The 25658-nt window shown below is 41.3% G+C and overlaps 1 protein-coding gene across 2 annotated transcripts in view; it reads left to right on the top strand.

Annotated features, from left to right (window-relative positions):
• PLCB1 (phospholipase C beta 1) overlaps window positions 1-25658 on the top strand; it is a 374348-nt gene that overhangs the window by 279421 nt on the left and 69269 nt on the right. For both annotated transcript variants that reach the window (XM_061989255.1, XM_061989256.1), the window contains exons 13-23: window positions 256-340; window positions 830-1007; window positions 7137-7207; window positions 7792-7888; window positions 11564-11648; window positions 12720-12844; window positions 14460-14614; window positions 16340-16504; window positions 17991-18090; window positions 20391-20495; window positions 21232-21341. In XM_061989255.1, coding sequence (XP_061845239.1) covers window positions 256-340; window positions 830-1007; window positions 7137-7207; window positions 7792-7888; window positions 11564-11648; window positions 12720-12844; window positions 14460-14614; window positions 16340-16504; window positions 17991-18090; window positions 20391-20495; window positions 21232-21341 — 1276 coding nt within the window. The remainder of the gene's footprint in view (window positions 1-255; window positions 341-829; window positions 1008-7136; window positions 7208-7791; window positions 7889-11563; window positions 11649-12719; window positions 12845-14459; window positions 14615-16339; window positions 16505-17990; window positions 18091-20390; window positions 20496-21231; window positions 21342-25658) is intronic.

Genomic DNA, 25658 nt, shown 5'->3' with positions numbered 1-25658 from the left:
AGTGCATGGGAAAACATGCCTCAACGTTAAAAGTTCAGTTTTACTGTTATGCAATTGACTAGTGCCTTTACTTTTGATAAGCTCTAACAGAGGAATCAGAATAATTACATGATACATCTACATCTCTCTGAAAAATTCATAGCAGTTGGATCAGGGAATTATGTCTAGTTTAGGGATATTAGATATTCCATTACTGCTGTTTTCAGTCTGTAGCATTAGTAGGACTCATTTCTTTCTTTCTTTTCTCCCCTTTAGCCCTAAACAACAGGCAAAAATGGCAGAGTACTGCAGATTAATATTTGGAGATGCATTGCTTATGGATCCATTGGAAAAATACCCGGTAATATGGTTTGGTATTTATCAGATCACAAACATCTGAATATATATTTAAGTGTTTCAGCCCTGCATCATTATTCACGTACAGCCTTTCAAAACAGAGTCTAGAGCAGGGGGTTAAACAACATGAGCTATTGGTGATTTAAGCATATAATTTCTGATGCAGAGATTGTTCTGATACAGTGAATTGTAATCTTCTAAATGCAATTGATTCTCATAGCTGCAGTTTTATAATGTAGGCTTTCATATTTGAGCTAATACTTATTTCAGTTATTTCTGCAGACATCTCATAAAGCATTTTTCTTTTCTTCTTCAGTGCCCTCAGTAGCCCTATTTCATTTAATGTTAAGATTATCTCTTCTGCAAAATACATTTCATTTTAACAGAACTTATAGAGGTTACAAAATGATCTTGCACCATGTGGGCCCTAACAAATTGCCATAGGCTTGTTTCTTTTGTTGCTCTAACAAATTTCCCTTCCTTCTTCTGAAAGCTCGAACCTGGGGTTCCTCTTCCAAGCCCTATGGATTTAATGTACAAGATTCTGGTGAAGAACAAGAAGAAGTCACATAAGTCTGCAGATGGAAGTGCAAAGAAGAAGCTCTCAGAGCAGGCATCCAACACATGCAGTGATACATCCAGTATGTTTGAACCTTCCTCTCCTGGAGCAGGTATGAGTTGAATCTGCACACATATTTCTCCCTAAATCACAAATGCTTAATTACAGCTGTAACTCAGTGCATTTACGTTCCTGTGGCAAGGTAAAGGTACACCAGTATGGGCCTTACCCAGTAGGAAACAGTTCTAAGTGTCCTTGATCCAGGAGTCTGTAAAGCCTTATGGCTGAGACACCATTATGGAGTGACCTAAAGCTCAGTGATGTATACTAACAGTTATCTGCACTGCTTAGGAAGTACAGCAAGCTGCCAACTCATCTACCCTTGGATGCCTTTTCTATCTGCCAAATCCCAATACTAAATAGAAATATTGCCTTTTTTTCTTCTGCCTCTGAGATGGGCCTACCATTTGGTGCCCTTTCAGGCTTAACCCGCTGCACAGGAGAGCTGCAGTGGTTCTGCAGTGGCTTAAGATTTAGGGTAACTGTGAAAGAGAGGTTTGTTCCTCAGGCAGGCAAGGCTCAACCTGCTGTTGTCTTGCATTAGGTGGGAACACTTCACAGACCTCCATGCAAAGCGCTGTAAGGTGTTCTTCTGTTCCAGAGATAGGAACAGGCAAAAATAACACTGCAAATGCTTGTTACCGTCAGGAATTGTAGGGAGCATAGCCAAGGAAAGCAGTTGATTATGTTTAGCTTGTTCATTATTAACAGGATTTTAAAAATCAGAAATTAAATAGGAAAGGTACTAGAATTGAATGCATTGATTCTGGTAATGGCTATGGGATCTGCAGGGGAGCCCCTTGGAAAATGTGGGTATGTAACAATTAGTAAGAGATGGGCTTTGTCCTGAAGAGCTTAAAGTCTAACCAGAAATGATGGAGAAGTGCAGACAAAAAGTAAGGATTTGCTCTAAACCACCGGAGCAGATCAGCAGCAGGACAGCCAACAAAATCTGTACATCCCATTTCCCAGTCCAGGGTCTGTACCCTGCACTAGGTTTTCTTATTATTGTTGAGAATGAAATTTTAGATTGCTAAAAGCGTAGACATTTATGCCTCAGCAGTAGAACACTTCTAGAGCAAATTGAAAGCTCCACTGGAATATAACTTCATCACTCTTTGACATGATTTTTTCCCCCATTGTTTGTGATTTTTTCTGAACTGATTAATTGAGCTGAAAATTTTCATGCTGGCAGTTTGCCTCAAGCTGAATTAAAAAATAATCCTGCTGTATTTGTGGATAACAGTGTTTATCCTATTAGAAGCAAAGAAAGAGCTTTCCACTGTTGTGTTAAGAAACTTTGAAAAGTGCATGCTTTGGAGTAGGGCTGGGATGTCAAAGGAAGAATCATCCTGGTGTCAGGAATGATTTAATGCTGTTTTCTTGATCTGCTTCAGACAGCTCCCAAGTAACAGAAAAATAAGTTTGTAAGCCAAGTGACTCAGTTCCAACACTTGAAATCAACGCTGGGATCCTAACTCTGCTTTTTTGATCCTAGCACATAGTGAGAACCCAGTGGCAAAGTCTCTATCTTTTGCTGTATGCTTTCTTCTGAGTGTGTGATCTGCACAGAGGGTAACACCTTGGTCTTTCAGGAGCCCCTCTGTGAGCTTTTACAGGAAAAGACATGGGTTGTGAATCTAGATGTTGGTGATGGTACAGGGCAGGAGGGTGTGTAATTCTCCAGACTAACTGTGAGTATTCTGTCTGTATTACATGTGTAGCAAACTCTGTTAACTGTAGATTGGGAAGTTGAGTATTTGCAAATTAGAAAATGGTAGAACTGAGAGGGCAAAAATTCACATGGTCACTTGGCTCATCTGTAACTGCCAAAATAGATTACTTGTGATCCTTCTGTCAGGCACGGTTTCTGCTTTAGCACCTACTGGTGCCTCTTTTGGAGAGTGCAGGTAGTCATTATTTCTTCTGTCATTCAATACTTGATCGTAGATGTAGCATCCTCATCGTACAGTGAGTTTCTGTGGGTGTGTCCTGGCTGTATATGAGCACTTGACAAAGAGCAATGAATTTATCTGAACAATACCAGTGGGAAGGGATAAAATATTAAGCCTACTTTATCTAAGGACAGCCAAGACTGAGAGAGCTTAAGAACAGCTTAGGGCTGACTGACAAGAAACATGCAGGATCTGATTTTTCAAGGATCCTTTGAATTTGTAAATATTCAGAGCACAGCTCCAGAGCTTTCAGCTACAGTTTACAGCTATAAGCATGCAGCATTTCTGATTTTTCTCTGTGAACACTTTAAAAAGAAGAAATAATTGAGCATTTAATGAGACAGCTGTGGTAAGACCCAGTGATGATCATGGTTCCATGGGGCAGTGCTCATCAGTCACCACGACATCCTTCTGATCGTTGTCTCCTTCCTTACATGCATCTCAGTATTGGCAATGTGTAATGTTGAAGCACTGCAAGCATTATGCCCCTCTATACCCTTGCCAATTTACTTCTGGAGCCTGAGAGGAATAATAGCAATTAAAAACTCAATAAGGAAGCCTAAATCATAACATTTCTTAACATGAAGTGTTCCAATACTCTTAACCTTAATATATACATTTAGCAAGTTGGGCATAATATTCAGGTAACTCTGTTGTATTGTACATCTCCTGTCAGAATTACTGCTGATCTCCAGGAGCATGTTGTGCTGATTTAGCCTTTTTGAGATTTTAAATTAGTTTTTTCACAGCAGTGCAAAAAGTATGGAGATGCATCACTTCAGTTGACAGCAAACTTCCCTGTGTCTTACACTGCTTGAGGTCGGATTTAAACCCAAATAAAACACTCTTTTACTATGTCTATAAAACATAGCATGTAAAAGCTAGGTGGTGGTGATACAGTCACAATAATTAAAACCCCAATTCTGAAACAAGCTTTACAGAATGGCTTACAAGATGTTCATGAAACTCATGTAGAAAATAAGTTCAGTGGAGTGTGTAATACCTGTCAGTGGAAAAAGCTTTCCCTAAAGGTACAGCAAAGCTGGCCAAGGATTTCTGAGAGAACAGTTGTGAGGGAGATTGTAATTTTTGTAAACAGACATCTTAGATCTGGCTGATTTAGCACAATGAATGGAAGTAAATAAGCAAGATTTTCAAAGAAACTGGATTATGCTGCAAAAAGAACAGTGGCAGTTCTGCAGTTAAATCCATTTTACCAACAGTATACCTGTACTGAAAGTAGCCAAAACTTGCAAAGAGAACAGTAGTTAAATTTTCAAGCAAATTGTTAATTTCACAGCAATAAAGTGACATTTTTGTCAGAGTAGCAAGTGCTGCAAGGAAAGAGTCAGAGGAAGACAGAAAGACGGGGTAGAATTGGCTCCTTCATTTCACGACAACTAGGAAACTGGATTAAAAGTTTTAGGCTCAGTGCATGTAAACTCATTGATGCATCACTGTTGCATGCCAACTGAAGCCATGACCCACTGATGCAAAAGTCAAATGTTCTGGCAAACTGGATAAAGTGCATTTTTTTCCTTTTTCACAATCAGCAAGTGCTGATGGTACAATTGGTGGGAAAAAATAAAAGATGCTTTTCCCCCACAAGATGGTGGTGGCTGCCTAAATGTTACAGAGCTAACAAGCTGCACCACCAAGGACCACATTTATAATCTGTTCTGGCTCTTACTTTAAAGGGGTCTGAGAAAGCAGATTACCAAATCCCTCTGAATTTCAAGCAACATAAAACCTCTCATTTTATTAGGCTCTTAGTATCTGTCATGCTACTGAGGCATGGTGAGAATGGATAATATTTAGCACTCTGCTTCCTCAGCCCTTGGTAATAGGGTTTTGACTTGTCATTCCCAGCTCTTCTGTCATGATCATTTTCCATTCAGTATTTCTCTACCCGTCAGTTGGGATTCAGCCTCATTTGTCCACTTGTTACATGGACAATGAGTATATGTATATCTTTCCCATGCCACCCCACTCACTAGGGGCAGCTCCTTGAAAATATCCTTGAAACTGCTTCATTACTCCACTGAGAAGTTGCCTGTACCCTTCTGCCTAAGAGCAGTCAGTAGGATCTGGATTATAACTTGCTGTGGTAGGCAGCAGCATCTCCTTATTTCTTGCTGTTCTTCTGTCTGCCTCTGTCCACGGGCAGGTTTTTGTTTGCTACTCAGAGGGCAAGCCCTTGGAGCAGGGCACTATATTCCCTGTATTTTTATGTCACATAGCATGGAGTGGTCTGGTCCTGACCTGGGTTTGTAGCCCTATGTAAATGCAGATAAATATGCCATGAGAGCTAGCTGTGCCCCAGACACATCCAACATGTCCCATGGTCTGCCTGGGCTTTGTGTCCCAACAGCGTCATGGGAAAAGAGTGTTGGGTTTGAGCACAGGACCGTTCTGCTGGGTAAAAGGCAAGACAGGTGGAGTCATACTTTCTAAAACATGTAGTAATTTTTATTCTGTATTTACAATCCTGTGTATTATTTGTTCTGGTTTTGCTGTCTGATGCAGAACTGGAAAATGAGATCTGATCTCCTGGGGTGTCTTCCTGTTGTTATTTCTAAATAAATGAATAATATGTTGCATACTTTCCTCCCTGGACGCTTCTGTCTAGAACAAACTATCATCTGCCTGCTACCTCATCAGTGCAAGCCGAAATCTGCTTGTCCCCCTCGCTTCATGTACCATGTAAAGTGCTATTTTGCCAGCCTGATTAAACCAATTGAGAGCTTTGCATCCCAAGATTGTCACTGCAGGTCCTGTGAGAGACCGCCTGGTTCTTCGCAGTGCGTTGAGGTTCCCTGAGCCATCCCTTGACCCTGTTGAGCAATCGTGTTATTTTCTTCAATGAAACGTTCAGGAAGAAATGTGTTGGTGAATAAAAGCCTGACATTTCAACATCTGCATCTGGAAGGAAATGCAGCCTGGGTAGTCATCATTTGATTGTGAAAGGCACACTCATTATTTAAGTCATATGTGCTCTCCGTGTTCGGAAGGGGCCCACCAGGCATGATTCAAGGCCTGCTGGAACAAAGAGAAGTCTCTTTATTAACTCAGTGGGCTTTGGATTAGACCCTAAATTGACAGGAGGAACTGAGACTGAATTACTGTTCTCTGGAGAGTTTGGGAATGTAGCACAGTGGGTAGGTTTTTGAGCTGCCAAAATAAAACTGCCACTGCTGAAGAAAGCTGGAAGTTTTGTGGAATAAAATATTGAGGGAGAGTTGTCAGTGCTATAGGTGTGGACAGGTGACTGCAGTATAGGTTCAAACTTATTTTCCAGAGTCATCTTCAGACACTATATGACAGCCAGACCCACAGGAAGAGTTTCTAAAGATCAGCTTGATCTCCTTAATGGTTTCATTTCTCATGCAACTAAATCTAAATGTTTGGGAGGGGAGGGAAGGCATTCATTAATTAACAATAAAAACATCTGTGTCTTGCCTATAGGAATTTGATGAGTCCATCACAACTGGGAGCAAAGCATAAAATGTGGTTTACTCGGTCCTGTGTCCGAGTAAACTCGGTGCATCAGAGCATTGCCAGGGAAAAGATGAGCCTCGTGCATCTTTTTCCCATTATTTGATTTGCACTGCCCTCAGCTGGTGCTTTGGAGCTATGTCACCGAAGTCCCAACAGCAAAGCGGTCTGTGAAGGCAATTCAGTTCAGCTATTGCAGTTCAGCTGCTGTGCCAAATAGGTGGATTTTGTGGAGCAGCCCTTGATGCCACAGCACGTGAGAGTCTCATCAATTTTTGTCCGTGATTTCCTCACCCCCTGCACACTGTTACTTGTGTGCTTCCTGGAGGGGGTGAAGCATTCACCGAAGATCCTGCAACAGAGAGCACGTTTGAACTCGTATCTTCCAAACCCTGGGACTGTGCCCCAAGCAGGGGAAGAGGTCTTCAGATTAGTTTGTGGTACTAAATTCACACACTGTGCAGGCTACACAGTACCTAGCTCATAATTTCCAAACACTGAGCATCCAGCAGCTGCAAATGAAGAGGTTTTGTTAGGTTGGGCAATAAGAACCTTTAAATGCTGAAGATGGATGAATCCCTTGAGACACTGCAATAGATTTGTGCTGTGACAAAAAGCACATGTGCAACGTTGTCTTCCTGAAGCAGTGCTACTTGCACATCTTGAATTTATTGCTGGTGATGATAATTATTGCTTCAGACAGTAACCATCTTCTGCTTAAAACTTTTCAGGAGAAGCAGAGATTGAGAGTGATGATGATGATGACTACGATGATGACTGTAAAAAGTCGTCGATGGATGAAGTAGGTGGAGATATGTTTTGTGGTGATGGGTCGGATCCAGCAGTTGTGGGTTGGCTGGGACTACCATCTAGTGGAGAAAGGGAGGCAGAGCACTGGGAAGCTACACCAACTTTCTGACGGTGGTTGGCAGTGGGTTTGGAAGCACATCTTTGCTTATTTACGTTTTCATTTACTGAAGAGTAAGAATTAATAGCAGTTGGTGTAGTCAACTGCTTGTGGTGTATTTAGCACTGTTGGAAGAAAAACTTGACACGAAAACTTATGTTTATTATTTGTGCAACAGCACTAATAAATGTGCTCAGCACTATGCAAAGGGAATGCAGTCCTTTCACTAGGAGCCACATAGAAAGAGTGAATGCAGCAGCAGCTTAGTCAAACATCTAAATTTGATAGCAATTTTTCTAATTTACTGTGTGAAACTCCCTGTGTGAGGTGTTGACTTCACAAAGCCAGGATCAGTGAAAGATGTCACAGTTGATAGAAAACTGGGCTTTGGTATTTGTAGCCTGTGACTGACTATAAACGTGAAATATGGACTATGGACTGACTATGAGAACTGCAGCATTTTCCCTTCTCTGTCCCAGGGTACAGCTGGAAGTGAGGCTATGGCCACAGAAGAGATGTCTAACCTGGTGAACTACATTCAGCCTGTGAAGTTTGAGTCATTTGAAGTATCAAAAAGTAAGTAAATGAAACACGAGGAACGTCTTATGCTGGAAATTACTTGGCAAAGGTGTGGAAGAAAGTTCTGGAGAAATGTTGCTTGGCTTCTTCTCAGTTAGATACAGGCACATAGACAGAAAATGCTTCCTTGTTATCCAGTCAAATAAATCCATGTTTATTTTGAAACCTGTAGCAATCTAAATATCCAATTTGATCAGTAGTACACTTGCTGCCATTTCAAAAGCAGTTTGGAAAACGTTGCACTTAACATTGTCTCTGTTGTTCCACGACTGAAGAGAAACTTAGCACTTTGAGAAAGGCAATCATAAAGATTCCCATAGATCAAGCAAGTGCTTTATATTGTGCTTCTGCTACTTTTGTAGAGGATTCAGGGTAAAGAAGAGTCTGCCCTTCCCCATATGCAAATTCCCTCCTTCCTGCCTCTGTGTGCCATATAGAAGACGCCGTAATTTCATCCCCCACTGGCTTTGACAGAAGGTGCCATGCGAGGAATGCACTCAGCGGCGTCCTCAGTAAACACTGCAGCATCTTTTCCTTTCTTGGTGCAGAACCCTCTGCTGTTTGCCTGCCCTTTTTCACTTTGTTTTGACAGGTTTCAATATGCTCTTGGAGCTTTTTAGTTAAAGAACTGTATCTCATTTTAATGCATGATGGGATTGTGGAGGCCTTGGCAGAGGATGCGTGATTGGCGCATAAGCCCGTATCTGTGTACAAGGTTTTGCATGTACTCACAGTGAATTATAAACATGTAAGAAGTTATTTACCTGTTCATTTGTATGGAGGTATTTATACAGACATACACACAAGCATTCACAAAGTCATGCAGGGAGCTCTGCTTGTTCCCTATAGCAGTGTCCTTTGGATGTTTATCATCTCCTCCAGCTCTAATGAGAGTTACAAGAACACAGTGGGAAGGAGATACCCCTTCTGGAGAGGAAGCCATGTGAATCCTGGCAAGACAAGTTGATGCAGCTGTTCTGAAATCATCTTGTGTAGATCTCTGCTGTTCACATGCATATGCCTTTCTGAGCTTTATCTTTTGTAAAGAACTGTTGAAGTCCAGCTTTTTTATCCTAAATCTTGATGCTACTTTTGATCAAGCATTATCGCTTCTGTGAACTCATAGTGTTAAGGAATTAGTGTTTCTGGTGTTTGTGTGGAAAACATCATTATGTTGCAGATGTGGCCAGTTCATTAAAGCAGTGGCCTTACCTAGTAAACACTGCTGTATGCTTAAAGCAGTGGGCACTATAGCATGTCTGTGGGTGCTGGTATTAGTCCTGGGCTGGAGTCACTGCTGGGCATTAATTACATTCAATGAAGGAGTTAGATGAGGATTGGTTTTTAGTTTGCTGCCTAGCCACTTGTTGCCCAGGTTTTATTCTTGTTCACCTGACTTCATTTCCCCAACTGTAGAGCTCCATACTTGCCTTTTAGACAGTTTCATTGTTTCAATGCTACAGCATTTTTCTAACTGAGCCCTTTCTAATTCAGCATTTGTGATCCCGGTGGTAACAGTACCTCACTGGCTCTGCCATTCACACATTTTAGAAGTGGTCTTGTGTTTGACTTGTTAGCAGAAATACTGAATAGCACTGGATCTGTACCTGTATTTTTTTGTGTTTTTCAGATAGTTTTTCAATGAGTTGTTTCTCCACTCCATAGTGACTTCCTCCTGATAAGGCAGCACAGTGTAATGTGTCATAAGAGACCAATGTTTCTTCTGCACAGTGTTTTCTTCAAAGGGCAGGTTTCTTAATCCTCTCCAGACAGTACAAGGAAGTAATTGTTCTTATTTTAATTAGGAGTTTGATTAAGCCCTGGTCATTTAGTAACTGAATCATTTAACAGCTGCCAGTTCTGATTTCATACAGATGTTCCCATTTAAGATAAGGCTGAGAAACACAGTAGATTGCTGCAACAAATTCTAACACCTATATTCTAAGTATAATAACACTATTATAAATGTGTATAGCTTGTGCTGTCCCATTAGTAATGAGGAAAGATTGAATAAGAATAATGTGAGTGCCTTTCAAAGGAGCTGAGATGGAAGTAAGCTGGCAGGAACAGTGTCTGGAGAAAGAGAGGATATTGCTGGGTGGAAAGGAAGAGGAGTGGTAGGAGAGCAGCCTCTAGGGAATGGCAGGAATCTTTTGCCATTAGGAGATAACAGCTGTGAATAATGGCAATAGCATGATGGTTGCTAATTAGAAATAGGGACCACAATAAATGGAGTCACTTTTGGAACGCTGTGATCATCCTCTGACTCTCTGATATGCACTGAGAACAGTTTGTAGTTCACAGGCTGGCTGCCCATTTTCCTCTCACTTTGGCCCAAACAATCTAGCTCCTTATTTCCTTGGATCCACTGCTTCCTTTTTGGCTTTTTATAAGGAAAGTGCCCACCTGTTTCTGTCCTGCTTCTCTCTGCAAGACAAGTGCTCTTGCTCAGTTTTATCCCTCTCCCGCAGCTTCGCAGTTTGACTTCGAGGAGATGGCCAGGCTGGCTTCCTGGCCATCCCTGGGCTATTGCAGCAAAGTTACTTCTAAAATCAGATGAGGACAAGCTTTTTCTCTGCCTTTTTGTTTGCTCTCAATAAAGTAGTGAAGCTAGAGAGTTCATGTTTCAACACAGACAGTGTTTCCCTCATTTTTAAAGAGAGCAGTGCAGAGATATCTAATGGATCTGACCTCCCAGCATGACCCCTCTAGGCGATGTACACAACTGGTTATGATGAAGTGGGGAGCTGTTTCACAGGAATCCTTACCTTCTTTACAAAAGTGTAAAGGCAAACCTATGGAAGCTAGAAGGGTCTTGACTTAGGCTCTCTGCTCCAGCATGTTGCACAGGTACACTGAAGGGCTGTGCACACGTCAGGCACAGCAACAAATGATACACAAATTAATGATGAGGCCCCCTGAGTGATAAGCTTAGGGGAAGCTTTTCACCACCATCAGATCAGAAAGTTTGACCAAATTAAAATGGTCATAGAAACTCCATATTAGTGTTGGGTTAGGTCTGAAGACCTGCTGGGACACCAGAGTGCACCTTCAGGCTCGATTAGATAGCAATGTTTCCATGGCTGTTTGAGACAGATGTGACCTTACCCTGACAGGCTGAAGATAATGAGAGCCACTGTAGGCACAGTGAATGCAATACTTAGTTTAATTTGATATGGACATTAGTTGTTACAGCTTCAGATTGGCTCAGAGCCCTTGCATCTGTCTGCACAGACAGTCTAGAGATCCAGCAGGGCCCTCTGTGTTCCCCACAAAAATGGCTACGATACCTCTGTGTCAGACCTGTCAGCTTCGGGCTCTACCTCTCAAATACATCAACGTGGTGTTTTGCAAGCAAATGTGAGAGATCTCTGCCTGTGCACTGACTTTCTGTTACCTGCAGCTGGTGCAGTAGCAACCTCAGACATAACCAATGCCCTTAGTTTGGGCAGTGCTAATACGAGTTCAGATGGAGCTGGAGTGTTCAATGTGCGCTTACTACTGTCTGCAAAGGTTGGTGTATACAAAGTCTTTGAGAACCAGGTGAAATGAACCATTGAGCAGTAAGAGGGGATAAGGAAACTGAGACTAAGTCAATTCTTTGCAGCTCATGTGTTGCATGTGATTTCATACTCTAACATGTAACTCTTTATTTCCCCCTTCAACTTTCAGAACGCAACAAAAGTTTTGAAATGTCTTCCTTTGTGGAAACCAAAGGGCTGGAGCAACTTACAAAGTCTCCTGTGGAATTCGTGGAGTATCCTTGACTTTCAGGAAGCTGCCTTCTTAGACTTTCTATATCTGAGATCTGTGACAGAGCTTTATTGAAATTTGGAGGCAGGAGCTGGGGAAATAGGGAACCCAAATGAAATCTGTAGATTTTACTGTCTTCCTAGTTGAATTAATTGGCCTGACTTCTGATGATCTAATTTAAAAGCTGGCATGAGTCCTTGTGCAGTGGGCTGGGACTAGAGGGAATAGGCATAAACTACATATTGAAGACCTGATAGTTTGTATTCTCATTGTTAAATGTATCATCCTGTATGAGGTGTTGCCAGTTACAGTGAGCAAATTGTCACAGTGTGGCTCAATTGGTGTTTTGCAAAGTCATACAAGAAAGCTTTCCCATCATACCTCGAGCTCTAAGAGCACTGAGCTGCTCCATTGCCACACAATTCCTTTTTTAGTTACTGTTTTTAAAATAGCTTTTAAAGAAAAACCAATAAGGAGCATTCTGCTGAGACCTTTTGCTGTTTCTCAATGTCACTCATTGTGGCTGCAGTTAAGAATGAATGGCCAAGATAAAATAGTGCCTTAAAGAAGACTAATGGGAAGTTATTTCCACAGATAACCTGCAGCATGGTTTTGAAACTGAGATTTGTAGACTCAACTGTAAGAAGTGCACCCTCATCGTCTCTGTCTGTATGTAGAGGCCAAATCTAATGCTTATTCCAGAAGAGTACTTTTTAACTGAGCCCCTCTCCCCACTCCAGAGGAAGATTTGCTGTTTACAGCTAATTGGCCTCTATAAATGCAATCTTAGGAACATCCTAAATGAGTAACCATAATGATAAATGGAATTGGATGAATGCTATCTTTTAATGCATGTTCTGAGTAGTCTGCACAGGAACAAACAGCACCTTTAATTACCCTGTATTTCTCATATCTCCTATGAAATTGTAGCCCTCTGGAAGCATTATGGTTACAGAAATCCAATAAAGCCCCACTGCCATTCCATAAAGAACACCTGCATTTAAATATTGCAGTTGGAGCTCTCTGCAGAGTGGTTTTTATCATACATACTGTATCTTAACTCCTGATTGTTTAGATACAACAAAATGCAGCTAAGCCGAATTTACCCAAAGGGAACACGTGTAGATTCTTCGAACTACATGCCACAAGTCTTCTGGAATGCTGGCTGCCAAATGGTTGCTCTTAACTTCCAAACTGTAGGTAAGTTATGCTGGTCTCTGCATTTTGTGAGCATTTCTACTTCTATGATGCAGTTTCTGATCCATAGGTAGGAAGGGCTTTGTGCATCAAAAGCCTAGTGACTGAGTGATACTACAGAGCTGTTAATGAATACTTTTAACACAGCTCTGGGACATGAGGCCTTATGTATTGTCATTTGTAAGTGGTTATCACTGAGCAGCATTTCAGGTATGAAAGGGACCTTTTCCTGTGTTTTCCAGAATCTCGTTATATCAAGACATAAGCATTATATCAAGACTTAGCAAATTCCACTTGAAAAGTCAGTTTTTAAGAAACAAAGACATTTGGGCTCTTTTGAAATCAAATGTGTTATCTCCCAAGGCTGTATTTGTACTGAGACAAAGATTTCCATCTCAGAACATCTTCTGGCCATGTTCTGCCTCTGGGCACATGGTACCATGGTGGCACTCCCTCTTCCCTTTCCAGTCATGCCCATGTACACACCACCTTTCTGTGGAGAGAAAACCACACCCAGACTGAGAGTCTGAAGAATAAAAGAAACCTCTTTCAGCAAGTTTCAACCAAGTATCAGGAACCCAGTGTAAAATGTTAGAAGGAGTTAGGAACGTAAGTACTTTCCTGGGTAGGATACAACATTAAAATCGGTACAACATTGAGGGACTTGAAATGTAAACGTAAAAGGCTTCTTTTAAAGTTTGAACATGTTATCTCTCAAGTAGTCTCTGAAAGATGTGTCTTGCAGGTGTCTTTTTCTTGTCAAAGTAATCCATATTTAGTTTGCTATCAATTATCCTGATTGATAATAAACTAAACATGAGCCAGCAACATGCCCTCGTGCCCAAGAAGGCCAATGGCATCCTGGGATGCATCAAGAAGAGTGTGGCCAGGGAGGTTCTTCTCCCTCTCTACTTTGCCCTGGTGAGGCCTCATCTGGAGTCCTGTGTCCAGTTCTGGGCTCCTCAGCTCAAGAGGGACAGGGAACTGCTGGAGAGAGTCCAGCACAGGGCCACCAAGATGATCAGGGGTATAGAACATCTTTCATATGAGGAAAGGCTGCGGGAACTGGGGCTGTTTAGTCTGGAGAAGAGGAGACTGAGGGGAGATCTTATTAACAGTTATAAATATCTAAAGGGTGGGTGTCAGGAGGTTGGGACATCCCTCTTTTCTATAGTAGATAGTAACAGGACAAGGGGTGATGGGATGAAGCTGGAACACAAAAAGTTCCACTTAAACATAAGAAAAACCTATTTCACTGTGAGAGTGAGGGAGCCCTGGCACAGGCTGCCCAGAGGGGGTGTGGAGTCTCCTTCCTTGGAGGTCTTCAAAGACCTGCCTGGACATGTTCCTGTGTGACCTGATCTAGGTGACCCTGCTTCTGCAGGGGGGTTGGATTAGATGATCTCTAAAGGTCCCTTCCAACCCCTACCATTCTATGATTCTATGCTAAGAGAGTCACCACAGTTACATCTGGAGCCTCTAAATCCAACAGCAGCCCGTAAGTGGCTGTTCACGTTACAGTCAGCTTGCAGTTACAACAGTTGTTGTTGTTTTTTTGCTTTCTTCAAAATTATTGTCTATCCAGAAGATAATTCTTACCAACTCTTTTCACACTTAGATTTGTCTATGCAAATAAACATGGGGATGTACGAGTACAATGGCAAAAGTGGATACAGGCTAAAGCCAGAATTCATGAGGAGACCAGACAAACACTTTGATCCATTTACTGAAAGTATAGTGGATGGAATAGTAGCCAACACCCTGTCTGTCAAGGTATGTGTGCAGCTGGTGAAAATGCTCTCCTGACAATATCAGAGCAGAGATGTTGTGCAGTGGCTTAGCAAATGGCCAGGTCAAGAAATTAAAACACATTTCATTTCATGGCATGGCATTTCATTTCTAAACTCTGCCTTACCTTTAGTGTTCTGGGATGAATCCATGTATTTGTATTGTATGTGTTCTTTTCCATAGAAGTATTTGGGAAATTTGGGATTTAAAAGTAGTTTGGCTGTGGATTTGGTGACAAAGGGATGAAGTTAAAGCGTGTTCTTGTGAAGTGGAAGGTTGGACTGGAATAGCTGGAACACTACACTGGTTTATATAAATAATTTTTCTCATTCTTTACAAGTTCTCCAGCAGAACTGTGGAACCATAAATGTCAGCTGCAATTCATTGCCAACTTGCTTTTCTTCGTTCCTTTTTAAGGACCTCTAATGAAGTTCAAGGATTGCCAGGAATCTGCAAATTGAGAACTGCTCGTATGAATGCTAAAAGGAATAGATTGCATTGGCTGTGACAGGAGCACCAATTTATACTTGATAGATCTCTGGTTATAAAAACATAAACAGTGAAATCCTGTTACTTTTTTTAATGGACCTGTCCAGCAGAAAAACATCTGTATTATAGAATCCACCTGCAAAATATCTTTCTGTTTTCATTGAGAAAACACAAGTGTTTCTTTTCAGGCTGCAGACACCAGCGTAGCAGAGCCGTGCTGGGAGGGAGATGAGTAGAGTAATAATCTGCTGACATGTGTCGTAAAAAAAAAGGACTGTGTGGGAGTGACCTTTTGAGGTGACCATGGAAGCTTTCAGTCCCTCCTGTGGTCTCAGAGGCACTTTCTTCTGTAATTGTAATAAATGGGAGTGGAAGTCATTCAAGAGCTATTAGGACATGCACAGCATTTTTAACAGGAATGAGTGACCAGAAGTCATGAGACAGCTGTCAGAAGTCAGCTGCCTCTCCCTGGTCGGTGAGGATTCTGCTGGTTGTAATGTCAGTGCTCATACAAGATACAGCTGAGAACAGATTCAGATTTGCTTTAGGCAAGCCTCAATTTGGGAAGGTGCAGTGGCACTGCTGTATATTCCTGTGCCTTTTCAATTCTCTGAAGTAATTGCAGACCTTTCTTAAATATTTTAAAGCAGGGAGTTGTGTTTCCTGCTAAAGAACTGGGAAAGAGCACCTGTTTTATTGTTCTTTCATTTCCACAGTGAAACTCCTTGGCTCCTGTGAAGAGCCTTTATTGGGTTACCGACTTCTTAGCTTGTTTTCTCTCTCACAGTTAAAAGCATATGTAGTTTCTCTGCTGCTTACACCTCATTTTTTTGCTGGTATTTTTTGAACCTGTTGTTGAATCTGGATAGAAATTACAGTTCTCAAAGATACTGTGTTGTGGAAATAGGCAGACAGATTGAGAATGAGATCCAAATGGGTATTCCCATTTGAGAGAGAAGGGCAACAACATCATCCCAAGCCACATTATTGCTCACAGGGGAATTGAGGACCACAGGGTCACAGGAAACCAGGCCTTGTAAGTTGTTTTCCCGTGTCTGCAATATTAACCAGTGTTTTTTTAGGTTACTATGGGGTTGGTTTTGTTTTGGTTTGATTTTAAATGCATACTATCTGACCATTAATTATCCATCTGCATTTCAGCCACCCACTTCCTAATCCACCAAAGCAGTCTCTAGTGATCCTCATTTGTTTTGGTTTTAGATAATTTCAGGTCAATTTCTGTCTGATAAAAAAGTTGGTACCTATGTAGAAGTGGACATGTTTGGCCTGCCTGTGGATACAAGAAGGAAAGCTTTGAAGACCAAGACCTCTCAAGGCAATGCAGTTAATCCTGTCTGGGATGAGGAAACCATCGTGTTTAAGAAGGTCAGTGTAACGTTTTCTTCTCAAACAAGCTTTGGGCTCGTTCTATGACTGTCCAGTGGGGTAATTGCATTTGTTAGGAAGGAAAGCAAGAGATTTCTTGAACCACACAAATCCAATCCACTTGGAATGAGACACAGGCTCCCGAGTTACTCGTGCAACAATGTTACTCAGACTCAACTCTCTGAACTTTGAGGGAGCAGAAAATTCAGAGCATGATTTTTAAGATTGTGCAGTGTCTTATTGTGCTTCACAACACACTTGCAACCAGGTTTTTTTCTCTGGGTTGTGCTTATTGGGCACTGTGGTTGAGTGTGGACCCTGAGCCCGGCTGTTTGTAAAACAATGTCTTTCATATTTCTCTCAGCAGATGAATTTCACCGAGATGTTTCGAAAATTGATACTTGCAGCCTTCCTTTGTAGAGAGTACAGCCCTTTTCCCTGAATATTTGGCCTTCTGAATGACTTTGCTTTGGCAGCCTGCCAGAGCTTAAGTTTGGAAACATCACTAGTATTTTTCTACTGTAATGAACTTCTGATTAGTGTACTTCATTCCTCTATTTGGTTAATGATCGTGCCTGACTGCCTCTGTGCTCAGAGAAGCATAGATTGCTATTGTTAGTGATGCTGAAAATAGAGGAGCTCTCCGGTTTGGATTATCTTTTTTCCTGCATTGTCTAGATACATTTCAGCATTCTGTTCTGAAAAAAATGCACATCTGTGTCCAGGTTAAAAAGATGTGTATTTGTGTATTTTTATTTAATGTTATATATGATGTATTTGTGTTATTATATGATATATTAAGAAAATACGATTAATTATGCTCCACATGTTTGTTAAAGTAATATTAAAGTGTCCTGTCTTGGTAGGCTACTTTAAGGGTCCTTTTTCAATGTCTTGTTTTCTTTTTTTGCTGTTTGGCCTTCTTTCTTATGTAGTGCCAAGAAAGCATCCAATCCTAGTAAACATCCTGCCTGATTAAATCTCTTCAGACCCAGCCAGTGGATGTGCTGGAGCACTGGAAAGATTGTACTAGGGTTGTAAAACAGGTTGAGTTCCATGTTGGCTTTTCAGCACTAATGCCTAGCAGTGGACTTTTCTTAGAAGTAATCCCCTTGTTACAAACACAAAGGAAAAAAATGTGTAGGGTTGTGACTAATAAGCAGAAAACAGAACAGCACTGAAGTAAAATAGGAGTGGAGCTCCTATAGTCCCTTGTATCATATGGAAAATATAGGGTCAAGTTGCTGGGTTCAACATACTATGCACACCTCTCACCTCAAGTTTCTTGGTTGAAGAATGTTTCTGTGATGAGTTATTTGGCACATGGGTGCATAACCCTGACCTCTCCTGTGGTAAAACCCTCCTATAGATGTGTAGATGTTACTATCTGCCAGACTGAACTTTGTCTGCTATATGTAGCCTGTGTCTGGAAGGAGCTATTTCGTTCAGAACAGAGAATTAATAATGCAACCGTATTGCCTTTTAGGTTGTTTTACCTACCCTGGCCTGTTTGAGGCTAGCAGTGTATGAAGAAGGAGGGAAATTCATTGGGCATCGGATATTACCAGTCTCAGCAATTCGACCAGGTAGCCTTTTTGTTTTCCTCCATTGAAACAGACATTGTTCAGTGAAAAGAAGCAGCAAGCCACAATCGCTGTGCTATAAATCAGCAGCCACGACACAGCTTTATAGCCAAGTGGGGATTTGAATGACCTGTTTCAACTTTGAAAAGGAAAATGTCATATTTCACCAGACATTTACATTTATAATGATCCAGGGAAACCAGTCAAATTAAGCATCAGAAGCATGGCTGGCACTTATTGATCCCCAGTAGATTAACTGCATGTTCACAATTCTATGCAAAAAAACTGCAATTGTACATTTTTAAAGGAAAGAGTGCAGCAACAGCCAATTTTGATGTCATCTGTGAGAATGGGAGATTGCTGGGAATGAAAGCAAAAGATGCCCTAATGTCTGATGGAATTTTTACACTCATACAAGGACTAACCTATATGCAGGCTGCTGTATCTCTGCAAAACTTTGAAGTCAACCCAAAATGACTTTCATCTTTATTCCTCAAAATTAAAAAAAACACCAAAAAATCATTACTGATCTCTTCAAATGGTATAATTATTTCTGGTTTAATTAGTGACCACTTAACTGGAAATTGTCTTATGTGACAACTCAGCCCTAATTTTCCAGGCCAGAGACTTGTTAGAGATTGTGCTTCAGAAAGATGCAGTGACATTGGCATGTTGAGCAAGAGAAGTATCTGACTTCAATGCCAGCTTTGCCAGGGAGGGAAGGAAACTAAATTAGGGCAAGCATATGGGCTGTAAACATGTGCCCAGCTTCAGGCACAGTGGAAAGGGAAGACTGTATACCCTGTACCTTAACTATCCAGTCTCAGCAGTGAGCACAAAACTCATGTATCTCTGCATCTAGCAGTTGTTGTCCATATTATTCCTGGCGACCTGATCTCACATAAGGTATAAATCAGTCCCTTCTCTTGTGGCAGGGCTCTCCTAAGAGCTCCAAGCATTTTTGTCCTAGGTGGTGTGGGTCAGGTGGCCTCACTGCAAGCACAAACAGGCTGGCCAGGGGTCGTGGCTGCTGGGCATGTCATTGCTCCAGCATTTCCTCATTGCTTCTCTTTCCCCCTGCCTTTGCTTCTCTCTGCCCTGCCCTTGGCCATGCATCCCTGGCCATTCTGTTGTGCCAGCTCTGCCAGTCTTCACACTTTTTTTGTGAGCCAGCTTAGCTTATCAATTCAACAGAAAACTCCCCACTGCTCTCTGCTAGCTTAATGGGTATAATTGCCTCGTGGATAATCTGTGAAGCTCCAGAGAGAAGACAGGTGATTGGAGAGGAGAAAGGGGGATGTGAAGGATTCCCCTTTTCTGTTAAAGTGAACTCTTACCACCTCTGATCCCCTTTCATGGCATTCACCCTTCATGCAACACAGAGCTCAGTCAGCAGAGCACTGAGTCAAGTACCTACTTTTAAGCTGGTGTTTTTTAGTACAAAGTCCACTGTTTTACATTATACAAGGACTTTCAAGAGCTTTTACCCACGGGCCCATCTTCTTTCCTTTTACAGCATGTGATGGAGAACAACAGGATGATTTTAGTTTGTGTACATGCTGAAAATTTCCTGGAGGAGATTAAGAGAACTGAGAAGCCTTTGTGATGTGTAACTTCTCATTTCTGAGACATTATTGAGAACTAAGTCATACTGTCACACACACCCTCAGAATTACCACAGTATTCCCAAAGCAAGGATTTGCCCATTACTTGGTGAGGAAGTTGTTCACATCAGCCAAGTGAGCATCTCCCCACACTCACAAGACAACCAGCTTTCTAACAGTCTGAAAATACTCTTTTTAGATGTATTTTATAATACTCTTTTTAGTTGGTTACGTGGTAAGATTCATACTCTCACTTTGTAGCTTAAGTGCCACGTTGCCTTTTCTTTAAATCAGATAACTGTGATGGATGAACTGTTACATCTCAGTTTTACTTGGCTGTTCAGATTCCTGAGTACTCTGAGGGTCACTTCTGAAAATGAAATATAGGCTATGAAACTGAAATGACAATTCAGCCAAAGGCAATAAAATGCATCAAAAATTACACAAATGCCGGCTTTTAGTGTTATTCACAGATGTAAAAAGAAAGGGAGAATGCTGTTTTCAACTGCAGTGTCATGTGCTTTTCTAACAGTCCCTTGTCTGTATACTTATTTCTGAAACCCTTCAGGTAAAACCACAAGTCCCTGGGGTGGGCTGCTCAGTTGGAGCCACACTATAGATAACAAATGGTAACACAATTACATTGGAAGTGCCCATGGAGGAGTTTATGCTCTGAACTGGTTGTTTCTTATTTTGCAGGCTATCACTACATCTGTTTAAGAAATGAGAGGAACCAGCCTTTGACACTGCCAGCTCTCTTTGTGTACATAGAGGTCAAAGACTATGTACCTGATACTTATGCAGGTAATTCTGTGAGATTTTTCCTACTGGGAAATACTAAGGTTAACTGAAGAGCAAAATGAATGTGGTGTAGATGGCTTGTCATATTGGGATAAGAGTCTTGTAACCAAACCTCTGCATCAGGTGGGTCATTACATCTCATCTCTCATACAAGATGACCTGATGCAGAGCAGCCTGCCTGAGGTTTAGGATTAGGCCCAGCTCTTCTTTTCAGCAGACCTTGTAGGACTCTAATGGAAGGAGTGGCCCAGGCGTTTGTCAAATGAAGCTTGGCTTACAGGGCACAGTCATATTAACAGTTTCCTAAGCAGAGGAAAATGCTGTGATTGCTAGAGAACACTGTCTGTTGGAATCAGCTCTAAACAAGAATAGCTTTAAAGACCATACTGTGCATCTTCAGTGAAACACAGTATTCTTCATAGCTACTCTGATGTTTTTAAAAGCCAGAGTTTTTACTAATGCTTCTCTGTGCCTCATATGAAGCAGGACCTGAGTTTGCTGGTGGTGTAAGCTTTGAAAATCCCCTCTACAGAAAATTCACGTCCATGAGACCCAAACACAAACTCAAAGAGGGTTCATGTTAGAGTATTTGTTAGTGACGGTGTACTCCCCTCCACTGTTGTATCGAGAACCTAGAAGCAGATCTGTATGGAAAAATACAGCCTCTTTCTTAAAACCTGCAGAGCACTGGAACCATAACATAAGAGGCTTGAAACTAAAGTATTTGCATTATTCCTAGATGTGATCGAGGCCTTATCCAATCCAATCAGATACGTCAACTTGATGGAGCAGAGAGCAAAGCAACTGGCAGCACTGACTCTGGAAGATGAAGAAGAGGTAAAGAAAGAGGTAAGGGAGATTCTTTCTGCAAATTATGTTACAGTATTTACAAAGCACCTGCTTTACTTAGCAAGACTTTCAATATTTGTCTTTGAGAATTTGTATGTGTTGATTAGTTGAACACCTGTAAACATCTCACCTAGAATGAGACCAAGGTACGTTACAGCCGAGGAGCATTGCACTGGGTGTGCTCAGAGGTAGAGACACTGAAAGCTGAATGAAAAATCATGTCCTATGTATGCTGATTTGCAGTTTTGTTATACTTGGTTATACAAAACTTTGGTTTACAACCTTGTTAATACAATAAATCTTAGGAAGTCATTGCCTGTTGATTTTCAGTGTGATGCCAAAATTCCCCTTAAAAAAGGACAACTCTGTGTGAGCAGCTTTTCCTGAAAATATTACAGGTTTTCCACAATTTCAGACTCTGTTTCTGGAGAAGTTATTCTGTTCAGAAACATTTGTGTATCTCAGATTATGGTGTCTCTATACATTCTCCATGAACCTAAAGAGACAATCATACAATAATTTAGATGGGAAAGGGCCGTTGGAGGTCAACTGATCCAATCCTTCATAGGTCTTAGAAAGAGACATGGAGACAGACACATGGAGAGGCAGGAGACATGGGTTAATAAATGCTCAGGTCTATTGTAGCTTACCTGAAAGCTGTGGGAGCCACATTTTCAGTTTAAGTATCTGTTTGGATATATGTGGCTAGCTATGGACTGACCTGTAAACCCTGTTTTCCTGTACAATCGAAGGTGTTGTGCATGCAAATGCATAGATGCTTATTTTGAGAATAATTGAGAGTACTGGCAGTTCACTTTCTTTTAGCAATGTTGGAATGTTTGAAAGTACCAGCCTTGTCTTTTAAAGATTGCTTGTGTCAGATGTTAGGCACATCATGTGAATCAAAAGGCACTCAGTACAGATCTCTAACTAAGATGGAGAAATGCTTTACAGTCCTAACTGCCCTCAGCCCTGGTGCCTGTCTTCTTCAATTCTCAGATGTGCAAAGCCTCATTGAACTAGATTTTGTACCCAAGAATACATTCCTAAAGCAGACCAGATGAGTGAAAGTCATTACGATTCAGTGGCCAACAATTTACTCTTTGAGCAGTGTCACAAGTTCGGCTGAATGAGGACACTGTGAAATGCTCAATAGTATCTTTGGCATTTATCTAGGACACTCTACACATGAGATTCTATTTTAATAGCAAGTCTTTTTTTAACATAATCCTTTAAATACCTTAGAGGTCATTTTTACTTTTGAAAAAGTACAGATTTTCCTGGTTTGTGCAGGCTTATTTGTCAGAAAAATCCCGTCACGGAGGATCTTCTAAAGCAAATGGGAAGAAGGAAAGATTAATTGTAGTGCTCAGGTGGTTTCAAGGAGCTTGAAAGCTCATAGGATAAAGGAGCTCGTTATGGAGTAGCAGAGAAATACTTTTTAGAAGAAAATTGTAATGGTTGTAGTGATGCATTTGCTAAAAATGTATCACCATTCCATAGCAAGGGACAGGTACGAAATTGCTGCTTGTAACCTCTATTTATACACCCATTCTGGGTAAGATATTTGGCAGCAGGGCTGTACTTGGAAATCTGGAATTGCCTGGTTGTATTACGTGATGATAACGTTTTCTTCATCAGTCAGCTGGGCTGTTTTGTCCACCCACATTGGCCCACTAGAGTCACACCAGTTAATAAATGCAAACACATTCCCTGGCAGCATAGCTAAATAACCCAAGTATGTTTGCCAGAAATGTACACACAAGTGCACCTGGATTCAATTTCTCTATGTGCAGCTTCAAATTTACACACTATAAATGTTTGTGTGCAAAGCTGTGCTCTCTCCTAGCACAGATTCCACCTCCCCACACCTCTTTCTGTCCCCTCACACGCATTTATTTTTCCCAGCTGAGTTCTTGCAGCTGTCACAGGAAAACAGCAGTTTTATTCCATGCTACCTAGAAGTTTAAACTGCATGTCTGTAGGAATTTCCTCAGGGTTCATGCAGAAAAGTAGTCAAATAAGCTGCCTAATAGTGAATTGTTCTGAACAACCTTTATTTAGGCTTCAATTTACACACTGCAATGTAATCACATAAACAAAGAATGAAGAACTGACAAAAAACAGCACATTTTCTGTATCTATTTGCAGTGTTCTCATCATGAGTTTACCATGAGTTCCTACCTTTAGCTCTCGGGTCAGTTCCTCTTTCCAGCCTGGCTTTAGAACAGCTATCTTTGCAGAGTGGTAGCACTGTAGTGTCTGCAGTGTGGGTTTTGCACCTTTAACTGATCTTACCTGCACACGTTTTAAAGCTTAATGAACATACAGTCAGTGGAGGTTGCCTTCTGTTCCCCTGCCTGATGTCCAGTACAGACAGGAGGAATAAGCCATTTGCAGAGTTCCTTGGGATGAATTAATCCCAGCCTAATGGATGGATGTAACTAATTAGTACATTTTCACCCCTGCAGTTGTGGGAGCAGAAGCATGAGGGGGTCTGGGAGAGGGCAGCCGGAGTGAAATGCATCTTGGCTGTGTGTGGTGGTGTAGTGTTCTGGGGCTGCATGGTCATTCCCACTGCAGGCAGGAGGCCTTGCTGGCTCATTAATGTGTCTGACATGGAAGCAGCAGAGCATCTGACCTGTTGTTTCTACCCATAAACCAGTGTTGAAATGGAAACTAACCGTTTTGCAGATCTGGATATAAATAAAACAAACCAGTGGGCGTCTTTGGTTAAAGAAAATTATTTTGCTAGGTAAAGTAAATAAAAACATCTCTAGGAGAGCATCTACATTCAGCACATCTGATACCACTACTGCACATGAAAACTCAGGCATCATTTTACAAGCCATAATGATCACACCATGTTACAGGAATGGAAATTAGATTGATCTGACACTTCTTGTAAGGAAACCTGGCTTATACTTTGCTAAGGAGAACAGAGGCAAACTGATTTAAGAACTGCCCACCTAGTCATAACAGTCCTGCACAGAGGAGATCTTCCCAACCCCAATACTTTACAGCTCCTTTTCTCTGTAGAAATAAATTAGCACCTATAGATATGTTCCTGGATGGTTATGTATCTCTGTACTTGGTAAATAGACTGTCCTGCAAAAGACATGGCAACGTGTGGAACATAAACCATTGTCTGTGAATATTAAAACTATAAATTGTAAGGCTGGATTACATCATGGTTTAAAAAGAGCCTAAAATACCCTCTACTAAGGAAAAACCATGTTTACTTTAGCATTCTGTGTGATGAATTATGAGAAGAGAAAGTGCTTTTTAATGAGATTAGATTGCTTGATGTAGTGAAAATTACTCTTTATTCACTTCCTGATCCTGTCTCACATTTCTGCTTTAGTTTCTGGAAACAGATGTTTTCTGTCCAAAACTGACAGGCTGTATTAATAGTTTCTCAACAAGCAGCACTTCGCACCAAACACAAACCTAGTTCCCCACTAAAAAAGAAGAGTGCATTTTCCCCTGCTCTGAACAAACTTGCCCAAAGTTAGGAATGGTGATCTATATGGCAAACATTCTTTTTATGAAACTAATGAATTGCATCCTGTGAGGAGTATCTTTTCAGGAGAACTGAGGGGTAACGATGTCTCTCTGTGTTTGTCAGAGCTGCAGGTTTTGCCCGTCCCATGGTTTTACTGTTGCCTTGGCTAGATGATGTTTTTCCTTATTTTATTGCAGTCATTCCTGCTTGATATAAATGAAGTTGTTGGCATTGGTTTTCAATTGACTCATGTTTCTGGCTCTGGTAGGTCTCCTATAATTCTGGTAGAAATAGGCTGTTGAGACAGAAATCCTTTGACAACAGTACAGTATGTTGTCAGGGCCGAGATGAAGGAAATCAGCAGCAGAAACAACACAACACAGACCAGTGCAGGCTAATATTTTGCAAGTGTGGAGCAATCAAGGGGAAAACCCCAACAACTGTGGTGTCCTGCCTCTGCCTGTAGTGTGATTACCATCAAAGAGTGAAATGGAAGCAGCTGAAGGAACAAATCCAAAACTACCCCGTGAGACACTGCAGCAACTGGCCCCTCACAGAGCCAGCAGGAAGCAGGGCTTGGCTGTTTCAAAATACAAAATAGCTTTGAATGACCTTCTGCTTGCTGGGTGCCTGCTTAGAACAGGATGGTCATGAGGAAAATTTAAGTTGTCTGATACATAGTACAACCTACGCTGTAAGCCTGAGCCTGTAGGAAACTGGAGAGAAAGAAAAGATTGTGGAAAATGCTTAAATATTTGGATACCACAGATGTATTTATGCAGCAGGATGGAGGTACTGTTTACACATTCTCC

The sequence above is a fragment of the Colius striatus genome, chromosome 2 (assembly GCF_028858725.1).
Source record: "Colius striatus isolate bColStr4 chromosome 2, bColStr4.1.hap1, whole genome shotgun sequence".
Taxonomy (NCBI): domain Eukaryota; kingdom Metazoa; phylum Chordata; class Aves; order Coliiformes; family Coliidae; genus Colius; species Colius striatus.
The sequence above is the reverse complement of the archived record's forward strand: the minus strand, read 5'-3'. Positions and strand labels throughout refer to the sequence as shown.